Source organism: Stegodyphus dumicola, chromosome 9 (assembly GCF_044657685.1).
Source record: "Stegodyphus dumicola isolate Sdum_Otavi_A_Nest chromosome 9, ASM4465768v1".
NCBI lineage: Eukaryota > Metazoa > Arthropoda > Arachnida > Araneae > Eresidae > Stegodyphus > Stegodyphus dumicola.
The window spans coordinates 78247910-78272741 of record NC_140776.1 but is presented as its reverse complement, the minus strand read 5'-3'; the positions used below and the strand labels follow the sequence as shown (position 1 = coordinate 78272741).

General features: G+C 32.8%; 1 protein-coding gene across 4 annotated transcripts in view; it reads left to right on the top strand.

Moving 5' to 3' along the window:
• The window catches only part of LOC118187632 (adenylate cyclase type 3-like), a 476146-nt gene that overhangs the window by 374166 nt on the left and 77148 nt on the right, over positions 1-24832 (top strand). For all 4 annotated transcript variants that reach the window (XM_085823652.1, XM_085823651.1, XM_085823654.1 and 1 more), the window contains one exon: positions 1293-1451. In XM_085823652.1, coding sequence (XP_085679778.1) covers positions 1293-1451 — 159 coding nt within the window. The remainder of the gene's footprint in view (positions 1-1292; positions 1452-24832) is intronic.

Below are 24832 nucleotides of genomic sequence, written 5' to 3'. Positions count from 1 at the left end.
TTGCTTATATTTATTATTCAAAATAACTTTTTTCATCGTTAAATATAAATCATATTAATTTTCTTAATTTTGGGCAATATATAAGTATTTATTGCATTTAGGGCAACATTTTGAAGTCTGTGATCAGACCAATCATACAGTTAAGAGCACGTAGTCCTTCTCCCAGTCCCACGACATAGTTATTGACTAATTATTGTAATCTGTCTTACGTAAAGTGAATACAATAACTAATGAGAATTGATTAAAATTTCACCCGTTAACTAAGATAAATTTGAAAATAGGTGTACTTTATATCATAGGCTAAAATCATTATTAAAAACCAGTTGATTTAATTTTTATATGCTATCTAAATATCGAATTAAATTTATTTAAAAAAAACATAAAGGGGTTTGAATAGCGCTGAATCCTTCATTATTTTATCATACATTTTGTAGCTAGCTAATCCTTTATCAAGATTGTGAGGATTTCGAAGCTTAATTCCATATAAAAAAATATTTCTTTGATATGTTGAATGAGACCGAAAATTAATAGTTGAAGTTTTTTTTAAGTTATCCTCTTTTTATCTCTGATCTAGTTTCAGTATGACATAAGCTCACAAGAATCAATAAGAAAGAATTTTTTTTCCGTCCTCGTGAAAAGTAATCCAACGTTAACGCATTCTCATTTCTTTATTAAATTTATTATGAAAAGCAGATTTTACTTTTTATTAAAATCTGATGGGACGTTTAATAAATATCTCAATGGTAAATTATATTGATTCCCGAAGGAAAACTGTCGTTCAAAATAAGCAATGTACATTAACATTTTATTGAAAATCCCCGATTGTACTCTGCCGATGCATTATTCCCTTTGTCTAAATAGTTTCTTTAAATGCAATAGCTAACCGTTTAACCATTTTTATAATATTACCAGATTTTAAACAAAACATCCTTCGAACTGACAACAAAAATATCCGCATGACTGATTAACCACTTACTCACAGCAGGAAATACAGCGAAACATCCTTAAGACGACCGCATTAGGTTCCAGATGATTCACAATTTCACTGGAGATGGCTACCTTAGAGAAGTTACGTTTAATACATATGTTTATTTATAGCCTGTGAAATATTGGTTACTTCCAGACTTTACTCGTGGTTGCTTACTTGATGAGTTTTACTGTAGTATCATTTCACTCTGTTGTTCTAATTGACTGTCGTGTGTATTGAATTCATATTAAGAAGGTTTTTGGCATAGTTGAATTGTAAATTAAAAAATTTATTATTTTAAGTAAATAAATACTTTTTGTTATAGGTCCGTTCGTGAAAAAACAAACTCGGGTGTAGACATGCGTGTTGGTGTTCACACAGGAGCCATCTTAGCAGGCGTGATGGGACAACGACAGTGGCAGTTCGATGTCTACAGCAGAGATGTTGTCCTTGCTAATAAAATGGAGAGTTCTGGTATGCCTGGGTAAGTGTCATTATTGCATTATTTTCATCTACGTTTATAGATCATTTCAGACGACAGCGCCTTGGATTATTTAATATACTACTTGGGAGAAATCCCTCGCTACTGTACTACTGAGTTATAAACTATGCCATAAAGGTTTGTCCGTTTAATTTATTAATGCGATAGAATTATTTCTTTAGATCTGAACAAGAAGTGACAACTAGAAGGATATGGTTCATAGCACTGGCAACATAGAAATTCTTATAATAAAGATAACAACATTTAGCGGCAACAAACAATCTTTTTATTGTGTTGTTGTTAAAATGATGCCTGGAATTCTCCTCATTCTAAACATCGTAGAAGCATATTTGCAGTTTGCCCTTTGCAGTTTGAATGTAAATACAAATTTCAGTTATCATCGAACTGTTTGATAGGATTTCTGGTCCACTTAACACGGCATGTTAAATCTAATGCATTTTATGTTTTTTATAGAACCACGTATTCCTTTAGGCTGGATGTGGTCTTGATCAAAATAACACAACTGTTTCAATTACAACTTAAATTTTCCGAATGGTTTCCACAGTCTCTCTCACTTGCATGCATACAAGTGAGAGAAACTGTGAAAACCGTTCGGAAAATTTAAGTTTTTGAAATTGAGCAGCTTACGGCTCTAATATATTTTATTATTATACTGTAAAGTATGCATCTTTACAATAGAAATTTAATGTAGTATATAACACAACATATTTTATGAAATGAACACACGTGAAAAAACACAGGATTCTGTGGAAATGTGAACAGATGGCGATATAATTTTGATTCTAATATCTCAATGACGTATTTTCTGCTATGCAATGCTGCATAAACTCTTTCAGCAATCCAATAATTAAAAACTTCCCACAGCATAATTATAACTACAGTAAGTGTTATGCGCTCGGAAAACGCATTTTCTTTAATCTTGCTTCTGACGCATTTCATACCCTCACTATTAAATATGGATATTGTGATTTCGTCATTCTGAATTCGCTGTTGCATAGCTACTGTGGCTAAGTAGTTCCATAGCTTATGTGGTCTTTTTAGCTCATTCGAATCGTTTATGTTTTTCTTTGTTTGGTATACAAGACTTTTTCGAAATTTTGACACTTCAATAAAAAATTTTAATTTTGCGTTGAAATGTCCTGACATTTACATCATATTCATATGAATCACTTTTAATTTCCTCAGACCCCTTTTTTCTGTACTCAAAGTGTTTCTTATCACTAATTCTTCTATCACGACACGGTGTTGTGAATAGTTTTCTAACACTGATAGTTTGATTTTTGATCAACTGAATACCGATATCCCCTTTCCCACTATTTAGAAATTTTTCCTTTGGTTGTTTCCGCCTCCTTTTCTTGCCAGTTTCGTCATAAATATTATTTCATTCAGATAAAGATATTGTTTCGTTCTTTCTAGATGATCAGTCATTCATTTCTATTTTTCTTCCTTAGTCCTAAAAAAGTTTCATAGCTTACTTATAAAACTAACAGTTGAAACAATGCTTGGAAATCGATCATCTTGCTAATAATCATACAACTAAATAAGATACTGTATTACCAATTTTTGGTAGCAAAACCATATATTCCAAAACGTCCCAAATTTTGATCTCTAGTTTAGCTGTATTTATTTACCTGTGTTGATTTTAGGTTTCGCTAAAATTAATCTCTTTTCTCCTTGACATCAGAGTAAATTAGATTTAGAAAATAAATTAATATTAGATAAAAAGGAAATTAGATTTAGAAAATAAATTAATATTAGATAAAAAGGAAATTCGATTTAGAAAATAAATTAATATTAAATAAAAAGGAAATTAGATTTAGAAAATAAATTAATATTAGATAAAAAGGAAATTAGATTTAGAAAATAAATTAATATTAGATGAAAAGGAAATTAGATTTAGAAATCAGAACCAATAATTCAGCAAAGTTACTGTTATTTGAATTATAGGTTATCATAGTTAATATCTGAAATAAAAGCGATTAAAGCAGAATTTGTAATCAGATTAAAATTAGCATACATGGTAAGATAATTTGCAAGCAAATGACGTAGCCTTTAGATTATTCATCAAATATCTCCTCTTATATTTATGTTTGAAGGGAGAAATTATCATAAGAAGCATCGAATAGCAAATCTTTCTAAATGTAAACTTTAGAACCTTTCCTAGCGATTATATTTTCTTGGTTACCGGTGAATTTCTGCCAACATGAAGGTAGGTTATGATATAATGAAACTTCGAGTTTAAAAAGAACTAAAACACTAATTCATTTGTATCTGTCGTTGACAGAACTAAAAAATGGTAGTGCTAAGATATCTATAACTTGCAGAGTAGCTTAAGAAAAATATTGTAACTAAGATATATGCAATTTCTGAAATTATAATTTAAGTAGATATTTAACTAGGATATATATGGTAGATATTTAGTAGAGCTGCAGCTGAGATGCCAAAACAAATGCACTGGTGTGTGACTTAAATTTGTCCTTTTCTACTAATTTGCACCTTTTGAAACATGTTAAGGTGAACTATAAGAAATCTGAGAGAAGAAATAAAACTTAAACCAAAATATAGTTCAAACAAAAACTTCACACCTTAGCTTTGGAGGCTGTGTCATCTGAATGAAATTTTTAAAAAACTGGTTTTAATCGATATAGGAAATAAGTTATCTGCGAGAAAATTTTCAAATTGTTGAACTGTTCGAAATTTTGACTTCATTCATCTTAACATTTTGTTAAACTGCACTTGAGTGAAAACATCCGATATTTTTACCTTGTAGGTACTATTTGCACATTTTAATGGAAAATCTGGAATCGATAAGCCAGTGCCAAATCAATATGCATCTAACTTTCTATCTTCGGCTTCTAAGAGTGTTGTCCTTGGCCTGTGGGTTGTCGATCAATTAGATCAATATATTCCGCGCATGTTTGGGTAAGGCTATTACACCTTTCTACTTTCGTCCGTAGTCATTTTCGTAAAAAAAGGGAAAAATCCTTGGAAAATAAATTGCAGGTCTTCGCCTAAACACAGATTTGATATATGTGTTACTGGGAGAGCCCAAAATATCTCTGTCTCGTCCTAGTAAAAGAAGTTTGTATCTACGTTACACATTTGTTACTTGCAGAAGAGGGCGGACTATTCAGAGACAAATGGAGGCAACATCTACTGCTACAATTTTATTTTTTACCCACCATCGAAATAAATAGTTTAAGGAGAATGCACAATATTAAAATAATTATTAAACAGGTAATTTGGATTGCCTGGAGCTTAATTTTTATGTCTTGCTTCAGTCTGACAGATTGCAAAATCAACATTTGAAACGAATACCAACTTTATATATGTTCATAAGCGCGTGGAGTGTTTTCCACCATATTGGATGAATTAAATAATTTCGGTGTTAATTACAGCTTAAGTAAATTTTCCACAGCGAATTAAAGATACTTTCGAAGACGCGTTTATCTCTTCTCTACATATCATAAATGAAAGAGTCTGTGTGTCTTTCGTTCGTGCTGCGCGTAAGCTAATAGATCCAGGGCTACGAAATTTGGTATATAGGTGCATCTAGACAAGAGCCAGTGCACCTGAAACCGATTTTTTTCAAAATTCGAATCAGATTTTTTTTTAATCTTTTCGATTTTATCGCATCATTTTCAATAGTTTCATTCTTTTAGAAATGCAGTTTTGGCAACAGTTTTTCATTTAATTGTATACTGGACATCTGACTGTTGAAAATCAGCACTGTTGCCACTTGGAAAAATGAGGGCGATCATTCTGTGCAGTTTTTAAATTTAATGTTTCTCGTGGATACTGGACGTTTGTTGAGAGAAGGTAACGGGAAGTTGGTTAATTTATTTATTAGGATAATTAATATTTGTATTAAGGGATGTTGCTTATTTCTTTGTAATTTTGTTATATGTAATATTTTTTTAATGAAGTTGTTCTGCAGAGTAAAATTCTGCACAGTTTTTAAAAATTTAACGTTTGGTGTTCCCTTCAGGCATTTTTCCGGTACATTAAAAACCAGACGAAGGCTGGCCGCGTAGCTGCTAGTATACCTATAAATGTAAGATAAATATGTAAATAAAAATTATAACTTAAATTAGCAATAGCTCCTTAATTATTCATTTTAGTTTTGGTATTTTTCTTCTCTGTTATAAAACTAGCAATTTGTTTAATATTTTTTCCTGAACTACGTCATTTATAGAATAAACTATATCATATGACTTTTACAGAGCGATGATGAAGTAGCTAACTCAAAATTTCGAGAACCAAAATCTTTCTCTGAACAAGCTTCCATATTGGATAACTACGCAGTTTGCTTCTACCTCTGTTGCCGCTAAGATGCTGCCGCGCTGCTTTCTGCACAAAAATGTAAATATTCTGGAAATACGCACGAGTGAGCGTAGAGCGCCAAGTGAATTGTGGCCAAAAATGTCAATTGAAATAAAAAATGATATTTAATCTGCCTTGGTTGCCAATTTGCTCTCCATTATGGACCTTAACACCACAATCAATATTTGTACATCATTATATTAAGTTTGCTTCATTGCACGCACACACACACACACACACACACAAAATATGAAAGCAAGCTTCTAAATTTAATTCACTATAACCTCTTTTATTTTCTATTTCATTTGGGAACTTCATCTATCTGTCCTAAAAATAGCGCTTAAGTCTAAACTGCGTCATTCAAATTAATCATGCGATCTTACGTAACCCTTAATGCAGATGCCTCTTGACCAACCACCAAACTGCCAAACTTTTCAAACTTGCCAAACAAACCAAAACTTTTCTTTTCGCGTGCTTCCATCTTGCATAACTACACACTTCACCTTTGATCTTTGTTCTTTATTGTGCGGAGATGTAATTCCGCTGGCCTTCTTTCTACCTCAACAATATCAAAAATGTTAATCTTCTGTGGAAAAAGGCACGACTGGAGTGCCAAGTGAGTGTGGCCACAAATATCAATTGCAAATAAAAATGGAATTAAAACTACCGCGACTGCCAAGTTCTTTAGATACTACGCAATCAAAATTCTTCTTCAATGTGGATCTAAGCACGCATCGACAATGCTCCGGATTTTATTGTTGAATTTATTGCATATATATATATATAAAACCATTGAAAGTGTAAGTTAAAAAATACTCATCAGAACCACTCCGAATAAAAACGCTACTAAGAAGTCTTTACATTGTAGTATCTTTACTTTTTTATCCATCACGGCTTTTACGTAGCTAGTTTTCTTAGCGCTGCAATTTGATTCGCCTAAAGATCTTTAGTTTTATCTTTCAAACTACTTCTGGTTAAAAATATCACCGATTTAAAAGCAATAAATATACTTTATAATAAAATTTAAATCTTTATTTCTTTATTTTATTCTTAATAATATATCAGTTTCATAATACGAACATGTGCAATGTTATTGCAATTAATAAAAGAAGTTTTTACGCTATATATTACGTAAGTTGGTATTGAATCACTTGGTTATTTTTAATAACATTTCTAATTAATATAAGTTTAAATTCCTTTAATTTATAATATAGTCAGTCGATAATTATCAACATTGTAGGTATGTTTGTCATTAACGTTTATGGAAAAAAACCTTTCTGCATGATCTAAAGAATATGCTCATATCGTCGACTCCAAAAATCTTCGTGAATTTCATTGTTTCTTACTGATTACTGATTAATTTGAAGTGATATTCTATAAGATTTGTAGCTGACTGAAAAAGTAATGGCGAGTTAAAATTCAAGTGAGGCGAACGTATTTGTGTATAAGTTGAATAGTAGTCTTATAAATGTGAAACGTGGTTATAGATGGATAAAACAATATTTCTATCAATTATCGGATAGAATCTTCCTTTAAAGAATCGGAACTTTTATGAAATATATTCTGTTCGGAAAGGAAATGTTAGCGATTAAAAAGATACTGAGATAGCAATATTGCTGGTAACTGTACGCTTGCAGATATTGTATGTCAATAAACTTTCTCCTGTGAAGAGAAGTGCAGTTAATGTTTCAGCACTGATTACAATTTTCTAGAAATTTTAAAAGAGTTAATTTTCATCAGGTCTAATAGTTTTGCCATGCAAAACCTGCTAAACCTTTAAATTAAATTGTCTATTTTAGGTTATGAAAACAGATTACAGATTGCTTCTAATAAAACCTGATAAAACACAAGTAAACGTTTATCATATTATTGTTCATTATGAATTGTAAAAACTTTTGTGGCAACAAAATTAGAATATTAGATAATAGTGCAACATTTATAACAGTTTTTTTAGTCGACTATTTGTTTCGCTGAAAAGTTATACATAGGCCTAAATAATGTTATGAATTTTGAATACATGTGAATAATTTTAGTAAATTGTAGTATCTCTTGTATAATGTAATATGAAGGCTACAGAATGTGAAGCGTTGACGGAAAAATAGCGTTACAGGGGTACGTCCATTTAACATTGAGGTAAATCGACAAAAGACCTCAAAATAAACTAAAGCAAGCCAAACAGAACAAAAAAGAAAAAGCTGTAAATTGATTAAAGGCAGACACATTTGGAAGTGTCACCTACCGTTATACGGCATATATGACACATATTATAGACCTTTGCACACTCGGGTTAGACTTTATAAAGAAATAAAATTTTTCCTTGTACTTTCAAAAACAATAAACTGCATTTTGCCTGTGATTTGAACTAAGGATTCAAAGATAAAGGAGTTAGATCTTTCCACCAAATAATAGATCTAGATGATATCAGTGTTTTAGCAAAAACAGAATTTAGCAAAAACAGAATTTACTTGAAGAAATCCATAGTGACAGCGGGAAGCAATTCTGACGGCTTTAAATTCCTACGTATATCTTTTCTACCCTCTCTGAAACTAACTCTCTGATGGAAAGACCTCCTTACAAGTGTACAAGACACAGTTCTCTGTACTAGTGAGCGCACATTTATTTGATTCCGGGTCTAAGGCCTGTCATCTTGCCGCATCTGCCCGAAAACTTCGAAGCGCGATCCGATGAATCGAAACCCTAGACTTCGAAGCTCTATCTAGTGTGTTGGGGCTGCACTTTGGCGAGAAGTGTTTAAATGACTACAGCAGGCTTCAGTAAAAATCTCGACAGCAGAAGCAAACAGAAACAATCCAGGAACTCGCCACGGATGCTGGAAAGCTCTCTCATTTCACCTTTTCGGTCTACCTGGCAGAAACATGAGAAATCCTACTCCTGCAGTACTTCATCGATGGCATCCGGGATTGTGAGATACCGAACGCCTTGGGAATGGCGGATATCAGAGCTCTAAAGCGCTTTAGTGTTTGCCATAAATTTCGAGTCAGCCAAGCAAGAAAACCATAAAGTCCGCCACACAGTCAGAGTTTCTCAAGTCTAGGAGCCAGTGGATCAAGTGCCTGCTGGTCTAGATGATTCAACCAGAGAAATCAGTGCCTTGAGATGGAATAGGAGTGATAAGAAACGATTCTAAAATGCTGTAATTGCGGTGGTGATGGTGACGTAAAAAGGAACTGCAAAACCCCTGAAGACACGGAAGCTAAGACATCTTCTCAGAAACGAGGCGGAAAAAAAATTAGTAGCCATCTCATGGAACGAAGGTAGCCAGGTATTGAGAAGCCCCATTCTAATGTGTCAGTGGCGGCAATCATGGGACATATAAATGCAATTCTTTGCAGTATTACTATCGACACAGATGCGAGTGTTACCACCATCCGAAACGATCTGGTTCAGCGACTGCAAGGTAAACTATGTAATTTGGACGCCTCCCTGAGTTACCCACCAGATTGTGTCCAGTGATAAAATCGTCATCGATAGAACGTTAAACGTTGGGCATCATATTTGGAAGTGTCGCCTACCGTTACACGGCACATGTGATAGATATTACAGACCTTTGCATACTCGGATTAGACATTATAAAGAAATAAATTTTTCCTTGGACTTCAAAAATATTTAAACTGCATTTTACCTCTGAGAACATAACCTTATTCGGAATCAGAGATAAAGGAGTTAAATCTTTCCACCAAATAATATATCTAAATGGTATCACCGTATTAGCAACAACAGAATTTGCAATACCTGGATCCATAGCTGGAAACAGAAATTTCGGCTATGGCATAATAGAATATCCTAGGAACTGCAACTGCTCGAAAGGAGTACTAGTAGGCTTGATTACTAGTGGTTGCAGCATGTGCTCCAGTGACTTAATGTAAACGAACCTATAGTCCTCCAATCGCTATGTCTTCGGTTTGGTTTGGTTTGGTTTATTTAATTATGGAAAAGCACACTAGGGCTATCTGCCTAAGGGAAGGGATGCCTTAGTGGAGGACTTTCTAAGAAGCTATGTCTTCGGAGAGACTGACATCGGAGTTACTGCAGAATGCACAATTAAGCAATGAAGAGAAGAGTGCTGTAGAACCTGCCTTTCAACAATTTCAACATTTTTTCTCCCCTACGTCTTTTGATGTAGCTTGATTCGGTTTGCCACAGCATAAAATTGATACGGGGGACTATCCGCCAATCAAGTAGAAACCAAGACGTCTGCCGATTACTAAACAGAACGAGTTAAGAAGAATTCTAAAAGGCATGGAAGAAAGTGATGTTATAGAGCCTTCATCAAGTCCTTGGGCTTCTCTCATCATCCTCGTCAAGAAAGAATACGTTTCATCTAGATTTTGCTTTCAACCGGCTACAGTCGCCCGTTGAACAACTTCGCGAAGAAAGACAGCACCTCTCTTCTTAGAACTAACGACATTCTGGACACTATTTCTAGAAGGTTTTCGACGCTTGATTTACAGAGTGAATATTGGGAGGTAGAGATGTACTCTGATGATCGTAAAAATATGGCATTTACTACCAGACAAAGACTTCAAAAGTAATGTCGTTTAAATTACTAATGCGCCAGAAACATTTCAATGCCTTATGGAGACCGTGTTGATAGGTCTTTCTTATGAAGCCGGTCTGGTATACGTGGATGCCATCTTCTGGAAAAGTTTTGAAATGCATTTAGAATATATTAGGAAGGTATTTCAGAAATTGAAGGACGTAATTGAAGGACGAAGGACGTTAATCCGTAGTGATTAACTTTAGATTGGCAAATTAGTTAACTTATTATTAACTAGGATTTTTGCAAAATATAAATTTTTCAGACATGAAGTGAGATACCTCGAACAGGTCATCTCTCCCGGTGTGTGTTCAAATCTAGAAAATTTCCCGCAGTTAAAGATTTGAGAAGCCCAAAAAATGTCCATCAACTGAGAAGTTTATTAGGGCTTTTCACGTATCATAGGAGATATATGAAAGATTATATATATATATATATATAATTTTATTGAATTTTGCTGAAATTATATGTAAATTGTAGTATCTCTAGTATCATGTAACATGCAAGGCTCAGGGAAGCATCACCGGAGAAATAATGTTATAGAGGTACGTGCATTCAACATTGATGGTTTTGTATTTAACATTGTTTAAATGTAAGAATAAGAATCACATTTTTTTAATACAAAAAGTAATTAGTTTGAAATTTCAGTGTATTTATGTATTTAAAATAAAATATAGATCAGGTGAGAGAATGTTTTTCATTTATATTATTAAAAGAATAGTTGTTTCTTTACAAAAGTTAATTTTTCAAGTAATTTTTTTTAAAAATTTTATCTAAGATGGAGGTACTTTGATTAAGCGAATATGTTAAATAATCATTTAATTCCTAGTTTTCTAATTATCCGTTTTTGTATTTAAAACTGAAATTGAGTGAAATAGTTTTATCTTTCTGTTTATTTGTTTTTATTTTTGGGAGGGAGAATAGCAATTAATCCAATGAAAAGAATTTCACAAACCCTATGAAAAGGCGCTTTATATTTGCAGAAATTTGTATTTTATTACTTAATGAAAAATGTTAATTTTTTTCGGTTTCTGTTCTTAACTAGTAAACGTTTTTTCCCCTATTTCCTTGCTTTAATTACTATAAATTGTTTCTTAACTCATTTTCTTGTCTGCTTGAAAGTAAGATTATTTAAGTATAGTATAATTCTGAAATTAGACTTATAAATAAAATTTTATTTAAAAAGCCAACAGAAAATATATAAATGGTTTGTTGTTCATGAGGGTAGCAAAATAAAGAATTTGACTGAAGCTTATTTGATAAGGAGTCATAAATATCTCAGGAAATTTACCTAAAAGCAACTGTCTGATAAATATTATACGAGAACTGTGCCTAAAATTGTTGTACTCGTGATTATTCATTAAACGTACAACACATGTTATTAAATATACAGCAAATGTTATTCATTAAATGTACAGCATATGTCATCATCAGAGGTTAGTACGATTTTTGCATTGAAATTACAGTAACTCTTTACATATTAGTTAGCTGCCCTTTCTATTCTCTTTTTTGTTCGGAATCACTCGATCCAGAAATATATAGAAATTTATGAAGAAGAATAAGAAGAATTGGGAAATCCATTAGAATAGCTATGATTTGCATCAATCCTTCTAACTCTACTGCTCGGTACCTTACGCCGAAGCAGCTGCTGAATTTGAAATTAATCTTGAGTATGTAAACGTTTTTGTGAGAAATGAATTATCTAAGTTATATTTATCTCTCAGAGATTTTTTTGTCTTACTGCAAGTCTCATATTTTTCAATTGTCGTTTATAAGCTACAAATCACCAATAAATATTTTGCTCATTGTTGCTTACCTGACTTGTTGTTACTTATGATTGTTGAGTCTTAAGACCTATAGACGAGAAAAATTCGTCTAACACAATGGGAAGTTAATCAGAGTAGCAACAAAATTACAGATTAACTTCATAAGCGTCATAATTCCCATGGATTAATTGAAATTGTCCTTTATGGTTATTACATATGTAGAGACATCAGGTTTTTTTGAAGCAGGAAACGTGAAAAATAAGCAATGCCCTCGCCGGGACTCGAACCACGGACCTCTCGAATACGCGCCGAGCGTGCTGGCCACTACACTTCGAAGGCATGCTAAGAAGGCGTTAGAAATACCATATACATATATGTGGAAAAAATACTTATCTGCATTCAAAATCTTTATCAGAATAACATCTGTATGCATGTCAGTACATGTGCTGTAAGTTCCTCAAAGTAAACCTAAAAAAATTTAAATATACGAAATGAAACTTGTTAGTGACAAATTGCACGAAAATAAAACACATCACTTGCGAAACTTTATGGAGAAAGCGTCATATCTTCCGAAGTTTATTAGAAAGAATTAAATGGCAAAATGGATGTTAATGTTAAATTACAATTTAGAATTCGAGAGAGATTAATTGCAAAATGAATTCCTCATAAAATTCATCTCAAATATCTTGTAAAATTCATGTGTAGTGTATTTCTGCTAATGAAAGAAATGTATTAAAAAAAAGATGAGTCTTCGCAACTGCTTAGAGTTTTAAATACTTAATTTAAATTTAGGCCTGAAATACTAACGGTGTTTACGCAAATTTAGAACGACTTCTATAAAGAATTAAAACAAATGTTTTCGAATAAAACTTTCTGGCAATATGGTATTACTGGAAAATAAGCAACATTATCAATTTAATTTCTAAATTTCTTCATCTTTCAAAATTTCCTCTTCTTTGAAAATTCAAGTGTCTTCATCTTTCAAAATTTCTTCTTCTTTGAAAATTCAAGTGTCTTCTTTTAATATTATTTTTGTAACTAATGTAAATTAGCTGTGGATTGAAGGATATGTTTTTGCTCTTTTCGAAGAGAAACATAACTTTTCCATGATCCATAGGCGTACTCGAATCCATGGTATTAAAATTTCTAACTTCAAAATAAATAACTTTATTAATCGAAGAGCGAAAACTCATCAATCTACATGGACTCCAAATGAATACCACAAAGAGATACGCACTGTTTCTAATGTTTCTTAAATTAAATCGTTGTTAAAAGTCGTAAGTCTTCCGGCGAATAAATCGATTGCAAAATAATTAATAATAAAATAATCAAATTAAATGCATCTGTAGCAACAACAAATAAAATAATAAACCAAGATTTACGGAATTCAAATGGGCGCCAATAAATGTCGAATTATTTTCAGATCTTCTCGCAGCTGATCTATGTTAATATCAGTCATCCGTAGTATCCATGAATAAATTAACCATGTATGAGGCTTGATTCATACATGGCTTGATTCATACACAACAAAACATTTATTTTAGGCCTGCAATAATTATTACAGGCCGATAATTTCTTTCTCTCTAATCAAAACATAAACAAGCATTCTCGACGCATAGCGACATCTACATAAAAAATTCTCTACACATCCTTCATCGGGATTAAATAAATTTTCATATATTCTACTCATTTTCATATATTCTACTATCACAAGAATGGTGTTCTAATTATTACATAAATCTAATAAATATCAAAATTATACAGTTTTTTAATATATCGTCGGTTAAATTTTGCAAAATAATATTCTAAGCACAAATGCACTACATTTCATTTACATATAACACTAAATCATAATATTCAAATATTCAATAACAAAGCCACAAAAAATTAACAGTGATAATAATAAATTCAGTTAAAGTCTGTTAACTTTATCACAGTCCTTTTAAAGTCAATCATAAAGAACTTTAGTCCTGGGTCAAATGGGTACATGGAGTTGGACTAGTCTCCGAATTGTTGTATCTTAAATTTTTATACTATAAGCTGTTGCACAGCCGGGGAAAGCTTCAGTGATAAACCCATTTTCCAGACGTTTCGTGAAAAACGTTCATCGCCTATCTGCACCAGATCATTAATTTTGAAATTTTGGACTCCTTTGGAGTTCTGCACTGACTGCGCTGAATGTAGTTTCATAAGATACGTACTTCTCGACCTCTTTCAGAATAAATTTAGTAAGTGTTTTCTGTAACAATTAAAACATTTTAATAAAATATCCTTGTTTGAAAAGTCAGAATTGATCAGTTTCACGTAAGATAAAGTCAAAATTCTTCTGCCAAGCAAGAAATGGGCAGGTGTTAAGGAAAATGGTTCTTCTGGCTTTGTATATTTATATGTTAAAGATCTCGAATTTATGATTCTTTCAATGTCGATCAGAATTGTTTCTAATTTTTTTATATATATCGTCGTATATTTTCCAGTTGATAAAGCCATCCTTTCATAAAATCCACCTCACCTATGCTCCTATTTCAAGGATGTATTTCCATTTGATTGGGTGGGAGGAAAAATATTGCTTTATGGATGATTAATCGATTCCCATATCTGGTATAAGTCCGCTTCAGCTCGCTTAGATGGTTTAGCATTATCCGCGTAGATGATGGAACACGAACCTTTTCTAGATATAAATCTTCGGAAAGCGAGCATGAATTCTTCTGTTATCATATTTGGAACTAATTCTAGATGGATTGCTCGCATAACAGCACAGATAAACAAAAGTATATAAAATTCGCTGTCACTGTTCTTCACAAAGAGCGGATTAGCAAACTCTGTTCCCGTTATCGCGAAAGGTAGTGATTCTGTAATTATATCAGCTGGAAATGGTGTTATAAATTGCATTCCTGGATGAGCGTTATAACGTATGACTCTCGTGATTTATTTCTCGTATGACCTTCAAATGATAACCCATCAAACCACAAAAATCTCTAATAATCCCGATCGGCTTCCACTAGGGAAATTTGTCAGAACACCTTTTCGATATCAGCCCCAAACATAATTTTATTTTTTCTGACATTTAGGATCAGTTCCAAAATATTAGGATACAAATTTGGTCCCTGTAATAGATACCATTCAAATACAGCTGTTAAGCTATTTGAACGAAGCATTATAAAGCACTCTTAATTTTGTAGTTTCACTGTCTTTCTTAATAGCAGGATGATGGGGCATACAATACGTTTTGATTTGAAATATCTATTTCAAGATTTATTTCCTATATAATACCTTCAATTAACTGTTCATTTATAATTTTTATACTCTTCGTAAAGAGATAAATTACTCTTAAACTTGTTCTTCAAACTGAGTAATCTTCGTTTTGCTATATTAAGATTCATTGTCTAATTTTGGTTCCCCTTTAACTAACTTCACCTTTTAGCACTGAATTTCCTTTCTGTTTCAAATTGTTTCATAACATTCAAGTCATTCAATGAAATATGTTCAAACTGAGATTCAACACCTAAGCTATCAATTTGCAGAAACATCTTCAGTTCTTTCTTTATTTGACAGTCAGTGAACTTATCAAAAATACTCTCTTTTTTATTTTCGTAGCCATGCGCGAAGGCTGTTCAAGCCATTGCTACGCAAATATTACCCAACATTTTTCACTATGACAAACATTAGATGCTTGACCTTGAACACATATTCCGAACAAAGCCTTTATAGTAGTTAAATTATTGCTTATCTTTTGGCATTCGCCAGAATTTATTTCCTAAAAGTATTCCCCGCCTGTCAGAACTTCGAGTGCTTTTGTGCTGTCAGAAAATTATAGGTCGGATTCATCGTAGCGGCATTTTAATATTTCTATACTGATCTGTCCGCGGAGCAAACATACGCATTTCTAATTTTCTCTGTGATTAACACTTCGAGTCCTATTTTCTTGTTAGGGTTATTACACTTTTGTAATTGGATTCTTGTAACTCCTAATAATCTTTCCACTGGATCGTGATTTCCAAATCTATAAACAATTAAATTCTGTTTCCTTTAGAAGTTTTAACTCTAAAGGACATTAGGAAATCAGAACGCACAGCGTGCAGACCACCACACCACGAAGGCATGCCAAGAAGACGGGAGAAATACTTTATATACTCCCCCTTTTTGCCCCGGGTTTTTGAGGGACCCAATCGCCAAATCCTGGGTAGGCAGGATCATCATCCACCACGCTTTTATTTCGGTCGTCACTGTAGAGGCATTATATATTTTTGGAAGCAAGAAAGATGAAAAACTAGCAACGCCTTCGCCAGGAATCAAACCGCGGACCTCTGGAATACACGCCCAGCGTGCAGACTACCACACCACGAAGGCAGGCGGGAGAAATACCTTATAACTCATTCGCTAATGATTTCACGATAAAGGAAAGCATTATCCAATAATACCCTGATGATTTTCGATCTCAAAAGGCGTTACAATTCTCACACGGCATATTTGTAATATAACTGAATTTGAGTCTTTTACTTGTTTGCAGTATGATACAGACGAAACTACCGTTTAGGATTTACTGTTATATTAACACTTTCATTTGGTGAACTTTCAGTTTGTAAATTTATTTTTTAAAGCAAATGCTCTCATGATGATTATTAAAATTATATTTTCTACATGAATTTAATTTTAATCTACAATTAACCCTCAAATAAAATTTTTTAGCATTTAAAACAACGACCTTCAGCCTTTAGATTGTTTTGTTTTTCTGCCGGCGAATGAACTTCGCATACTGAAATGAATCGGAGTTCACATCACAGAATACACTGGCTGAAAATGCATCTGTCGGTTGACTAATACGCTTAAACTGTTTCTTTCCTTGTTGTATTATTCTAATGCTATCTCTTTCGGAATCAATTTCATTAAAATTGGACGCAGTAAATGACCGTAACTTCCCGTAACCAAATTTAAAGTTTCCAAGGATCGAATATTAGTTTCTACTTCATCGTATAGTTTCCAAAGAACTACGATATTACCCACGCCCTAACTGCTAGTTACCATGTGGGCTCTTTTGAAACCTTCTTTAATGTAATTTTCGCTCATTATTGCAAATCCTTTAATTGCATTCAGCGCTATTTCCCCTAAGAAACTTTTCAAGTGTGAAAATTTCTCAACGAGAGATAAACTTTCGTTTTCATGAGTGGAATATTTAAAATGACTCCGAAAATCAAGCCACATGCTTACATCACCAAAATATTTGTTTATTGTAAGTTTCCGCAGCTTAACGTATCGCCTACACGGATAGCGATGGCTTCATTAACCTCATTATGGATTCGAACTCAAAATAGAATCTGAATTTCCTGGAAACACTTTTAATCGTTTAGAAGCCCTGCACTTCCATATATATTATCTTGTTAATCCTGTGAAGCTTCAATTTCTAATTTAAGTTCTTCTTAATGGTTTTTCAATATCACTATCCAGCTGATTGAATAAATCTCGTTTAACTATTAATTTTTCAAGACATCTTCTAAGGACTCGGAAACTGATAGCGGATCTTGTATAGTATTTTCGATTTCTTTTAACAGTTTAGTTGTTAAAAAATGTATTGTTGTATCAAACAATAAATGTTGGATTCTTTTCAGATCCAGTGGCTTCTGGGTTATTACTAGTAAATCTCAGTATCCATGAATAAGTGAGCCATGTATGAAGCACAAGTACATGTTTACCTTTCTATAAGAAAATGCGTTTATGCACAATGCCAGTACAATTACTGATGTTTTTAAGTATTTCATAATGCGTTTTCTGAAACCAGAAATTTAATCTCATATAGTAATTTACATACAAATTTCTTAGGATGCGTCAAAACTAAATAACGGTAATTCAGAAGTCAAACAACAAAATTCAGCGTAATATTTTCAAATTTTCACAGGACTAGTTTCGATGGTTTAACCGAACCACCATGCTCAGCTAAAAAAGCGCAAATGAACGAGATAGGATATAATGATTAAATAAGATAAGAAAGCCTGGACAAAAAATAAGCTAATGGCGCCATCTGTTGATGAAACCAGAATTAAAACATTATTTCTTTAAATGCCAAAGGCAAAGATGGATGGATAGGATCGTTAACTAGAACAGAAAGATTTTTTTTAATGTGAAATGCCTCTAGAAAATCCAGTTCTCCAACGGAAGATGTTTGTTGAATAATTTTGGCAGCAGAAAAATTGAAAGTGTGATTTTCGGACCAACAATGTTGGGCAACAGAAGAATTCTGTGTTTCCTTTTTTCTAACATATGCCTCATGTTCCTTAACGCGGAATTTTAAGGCTCTCTTAGTTTGACCAATGTAAATTAAACCACACTGGCAAGGAATCCTATAAATACCCCAGGAATTCATATCCGGAAGGGGGTTCTTGAGTATGGAACTCGGAATTTTATTGATGGGAGAATAAACGACCCGAAAGTTAAATTTCCGCAAAATATGTGGAACTTTATAGTTAATTGTTGCAAAGAAGGGAATGACAACAGAATTTTTATAATCTCTTAAAACAAGAGTGTGCCTTTTAGTGTGTTGAGATGAGAATTTTTTAACTGCTTGATTAATAATATTGGGTGAAAAGCCCCTGTCAATAGATATTGCTTTTAAATAATTTAGTTAAATTATGCTAATTTAACTAAATTATTATGCTAAATTATTTAAAAGCAATAGCTATTGAATCACTCGATTGATTCAGGTGACTGGATAGTCCATTTGATATCCATATAATGCGCTGTCGATGGTTCTAGAAGTAACTTCTGACGGAAGGGCATGGAAATCCTTGTTTTGTGAGCTGTTATTTCATCCATATGAAATTATTATTTCTGATAATGAGGACGATGGTAGCTTGAAGGAACTTCTAGAGTATACTTATGTTCTATGAACATTCATATTAACTCATTTTTCTACCCCATTATCAAGGAAATATGATCCAAGGATATTAAATTTCACACCATAAAAATTCTATACCGTACTACCTTTCACCCTGCGTTAAGTAAAGGCCATTTGATACATTTACGTATTCTTTGGAGCCCGATATTGGTAATTCTACTTATTCTACTTATTGGCATTAATAATTCTACGGAATTAATAATTCGATGTTGAATGGACTAATGTTTCATCTTGACCAAACTTACGATCATAATTATAATGGTAACCAACACTGTAGCAGAGTCATGAAGTGAACATTGTATATATTCATTTTTAAAAATAGTCGTTTGTTTTTTAACCCTTCCGATGTAATACTATTTCTTTGCAAGATTTTATATATAGTTATAAATACGTATCTCAACCGAAATAATCAAACCAAATACTTTGTACCGATCTGTAATACAAAATCTTTACGGGAAGATTCCTAGATTTTTCTGTATCAATATGTAGCTAATATTTTAATAAAATAGTAACATGACTGTGCGTTATTACCATTTATCCTAACAGCCTTGCTTGTAACTGCACTAAAACGTGTCAATGTTAGTCAACATGTCAATCATTATTCGCATACTGGATCGTATAGTCATGATATAGGACGATGGCAATCTCAACATGAAATGTTCAGCAATATCTTCAGGAATTTAATTTCACAACTGATGCACATAAATATTGAGCCTAACTCTGATTGCGTGGTCATGTTCATGGATGAACATCATTTCGATTTTCAGATACTTATAGCCACCGTCTGTGAGTCAAAAGATTTTAGCAATATTCAGAAATATTAATATCCTTCGATCATGAACGGAAGATATAGAAATTCTCATAGAACTATGCGCACTGAGTCTGATGGACCTTATATTTCTTTTATGGACTGTCCGTTCTCTACTTCAGAAGTTAACAGTGTTATTAAAAATCTCAAGAAGAACAAATTACCTGGGCTTGACTCTCTTTCTAATGAAATGGTACAGCACTTTCATGCGGTGGATAGCACATTTCTACACAGACTTTTCAACCTTTGTTTACAATTAGCAGTTTTTCCAGCAGAATGGAAGAGAGCTCGGGTTGTTTTGATTCCTAAAACGTTAGATACAAGAACCCCTTATCTTGATAATATTAGATGCATTAATCTTTTGCCTACTTTGGGAAAATGTCTTGAAACTCTCTTCATTAACAGAATAAATTGGTATTTGAGACAAAAATGCTTTTATAATGATTCTCAGTTCGGATTTACTCCTCGGAAGTCCGCTGAAGACGCCATTATTCGCCTTTGTAATATCTTGCAATGTGCAAAAAAAATGAAGTATACTACACTTCTTATTTTCCTGGATTTCAAAGGAAATTTTGATAATGCTTGGTGGCCATCTATCTTAAAAATTTTAAAAGAATCTGGTATACCACATAATATCTATAACCTTCTTATAAGCTTCTTGAACGAGAGGACTGCTGAGCTTCAGCTTGGGAACGAAGCTAAGGTTTATTCTCTAGAAAAAGGCTGTCCTCAAGGCTCTGTATCCGGACCTACTCTTTGGAACATAATCATAAAAGATCTTTTAAGTCATCTCGACGGTTGTTTAAAAATTGCGTTTGCAGACGACTTACTATTAATTTTCCAAGGAAGGATTTTGAATAACATTCTTTTGAGAGCACAAGAAGTTCTAGATTTTGTCTCCAGTTAGGCGATTTCTCATATACTCACTTTCAATCCTTCAAAACGTAAAGCCATGCTTGTTCCCAGTACGTTTGATGAACAAAATATTGCTTCTTTGATGCTCGATAATTCTCCGTTGGAATTTGTAGAAAATGTTAAATATCTTGGTGTCATTCTTGACCAAAAATTAACATGGAAAAAGCACATTGAATTCCTTTCTGCTAAATGTGAAAAAATTATTAATGGCTTTCATCGAATTGCCAAAAATACTTTTGGAGTAAGCTACGATGTTAAGAAACTCATGTATAAGCAGTGTATTGTACCTTTCATTTCATACGGCTGACGTGCTTGGGGACATGTTCTTGCCAAGAAGGTTAACAAAAGAAATTTAAGAAAGATTCAACGGAGAATTCTTCTTCGTATTATTAGTGGTTATAGAACCTTAAGCTATGAGGCTACTTTTTTTCTTGCAGGAGTTCCGCCTATTGATTTTGAAATTGCATATAAGAATAATATTTTGAGTCATTGGCAACTCATGCTTCGGAAGACTGTATTAATGGAATTGTCCCCTTCACTGATCTTCCTCATCCAGCTTCTTTAGAACCCATAAATTTCTGCGATTATAAAGAGACTGCTGAAATAAGTTTTCATATGGTTTTCTTTACAGATGGCAGCAAGATGAACAACAAGGTTGGCCTTGCATTTGTTCCTTTTGAGGGCCATTCCGAGATTTGTTTTCTTAGACACCGTATACGGAATGAATGTACAGTTTTTCAAGCAGAACTTCTGTGCATTTATCTTGCCGTCAAATGGATCCAGGATCATGGGACAACATCCTCAAAGTACCTTATTTGTTCTGATTCTCTTTCTTCTCTTCAACTTTTGAACAGTATTACCAGCTGCGATAAATTAGTTATCGAAACCCTAGTAACTGTTAGTTCACTTAGAATTAGAGGTATTGATATCTGCTTTGTTTATGTGCGTGCTCATCATGGTTTCTACGGAAATGAAAGAGCTGATTTCTTAGCTAAAGATGCCTTAAATTTACCCATTGATATCAACAATAGCATTCCAAAGAGTTATTGGAAGTCCTTTCATTATAAAAAGCTTTTAGCTATGTGGAATGAGGAATACATTTCATCTTGTAATGCTGAAGTCACCAAAAAGTTCCTTCCTTATATTTACCATAGACTGAATTCCGAGTCTTTCCTCTCGTTAAATTTTAAAGTGTCTCAGTTTTTAATCTGGTCACGGTAAATTTGCAAGTTATCTGTTTCGTTTTAATCTACGATCAAACAATTTATGTGAATGTTCAAAAAGAGTTCCTCAGGATGTGGAACATTTGATTTTCTCGTGCCCTACATTTGATGGCCCTAGATTATGCTTACAGAACGATTTGAAAATGTTCGGAGTGACTTGGCCAGTGAACTTATCTGTTTTCGTGAAGTCCAGACTGCTATTCTCTGCTTTTGTTCGCTTTATTTATGCATGTAATTTTTAATGTTTATTTATACATGTAACCTTTAATGTTCTAGTTAACTTACTTCTGTAAACCCCGTGTTGTACATATGTGGTGCACGGGGAGTCTGTATGTTCTCAAAGGAAAAAAAAATATTCAGAAATATATTTATTTTGAAAGCGAAAAATTTATTCAAATTTCCTTCTAAGTCATACTGCGTTGTTATTAAACTAAAAATATCTTTAAAACTTAAACGAAAAATAGATTTTGAAGTCATTTATGCTTCGAGCTGTTTATCTGTATTGCAAATGTCAACATAAACTATCAGCAGGTGTATTTTTCTTTTTGTTTTGGATTTTATGGATTGACTTTCAAAATAACAAAACTCAATATTTTCCTTAATATTTACTTAAATTAAAATTAAGTCGTCTTTTATGTTCCTTTTGCTTTCGAAAATAAAATTTCATCTGGTTAGACTGTCTCTTGAATTTAAGGCAGATTAATCTTTTGTTGTTATTTAAAGAGTTAAGGAGGAAGGAAAACTGGAAGCAACTAAACCATCAAAGTAAAAAGGAGAAGCAATGCCAAAAAAAAAACATTCTATTCAACAAAAAATTTCGATTTCTTGAAATGTTTGAAAGGAATATTAAAAAAAGGCACTGGCCGACGAAAATGAAAATAACTACAAAAGTGAAAATAGGAATTTCGCTTTTCTTGAAAGTAATCGAAAAAGAGAACCTTGGCAATTTCCGTTTCGGCTTTAGCTGTCTACCTACCCTTTTTCTTTCTAAACCCCCCTCTCACGTACCTAAGATCCACCTACAATCGCTTGCTACAATGCAAAAGCAAAAATAGCAAAAGATTTCGTTTGCTGTTTCATATGATAGGTTTTGTATAGACTTCTCACCATTTGGCATGGATTATTCTTTTTTCAAGAGCTGCATTTCTAGGTACGGTGACAGTGAACGAAAAATAAATATAGTTTGGATTATTTTTGGATTTAATATCTTTATGTCTGCGAGAGAGATCTAAATCTTGAAGGGAGATTTAAGCAGTGATAATACTTTTTCCCGAATACCATATTACGTATTACTGAAATATACCACACTACTGAATTCTAGTTTTATTTTGTGTTATTTAAGAATTTATCATTCTCAGTCGTACCATATTTCCTTAACACTAAAAATGTGTAATTCAATTCCAGCGTAATATTACATAGCTGATTAATTAGCTGAACTAATATTTATTAATAAAATTTTATTATTAAGCTTTTAAATTTCAGTATTCCTGATAGTTTCCTAAAGAGAGAAGGGATAAAATTCAGATCATATTTTCTGGAGTACGTTTTAAGAATCTCTGAATATTTAATATATTCCCCCAAACAATTTAAATCAGGACTTAAAGGAAACTTCCATTCAGTAGTTTCAGAAAAAAAATCTGGTTTCTAATTAAGTAGAATATCGATTAATCATGTTTCTTGAAACTCGTTTTTCGAAGAGAACATCTAAATACTTTCAGCATTGTTATTCTTAATTCATAAAAGGTCCTCTGTGAGTATTGTACCCACTGTTTCAAACTTCCTGCATATGATCTAAATACCACCAAAATAGCAGTTTTACACAGACATAAATTACGCTAGCTCCTTTTTCGATGCTGAAGTCACTGGAACGTACAAGAAAATAATTAAGAAAATATTTCTAGCGAAAAAATTATAAAGAATATTCTTACGAAGACTTAAAACGGTAAAATTATTTGTTTTTAATATGTTTCTATCATTTCGCTTTAATTTTCAGTGTGGTAAATTGGTATATTCTAATATGAGTTGTTTAACCCGAGATTTTAATTCCAACAAAGAATCCAATTTAGTCTTCATAATAACATCATTGGTTGAGTTTATTCTCCTCCATTTTATACTCATCAAGGAATTTTATCAAAGCTTCGAGTTTCGTTTTCACTACGCCGCGTTGGCGATTCAATGAAACAATATTAGTAGCCATATTCTTCTCTGGCTCGACGGACCAAACTGTTTCTGCCGAAGATAGCTCGAACTTATTTAATGAAACTTAACTTCAGTAAGTGGACTGTAATATTAACAATAACAAATTTATTTTAATAAAAACAACATTATTGAATGCTAGCACACGCATGTGCTTATAGTTACCTATGTAACCTAGCTAAAAGCGAGCAACCATCTGCTCTTACATCAAGTCAGAAATCATACATACTAATAAGGCCAAAACGAAATAACTTTAGGGTTACACTAAAGCCAAACTCTGCTTGGCGTAAAACAAAACTGCCAAGCAATACTCTTTCAGACACCGAACATCCCGCCCGGCGTTGAAATATTAATTTCAATACAATAAGTAAAATTCAAAAAAGTAATAAATGTTCATACAATACAAAATGATACAATGTAAATTAATGCACAAATTATAATACATGTAATTACAATGTGAAAAGAACAAATATGATGGATTACAGTTCAAACCTTCAAATAAACATAAAAAATTCATACATTATTTCTCCATTGGAAGTACAGCAATTTTAGTAACTGCTCGTTTATAAATACCATTTTTGGTTTTGACGGAGACAACTCGCACAAGGTTGTCCTTCCCATAAAACACATCTACAATTCTCCCTAACAACCATTTGCAGGTAGGAAGATTTTTCTAGCTATATTCCTG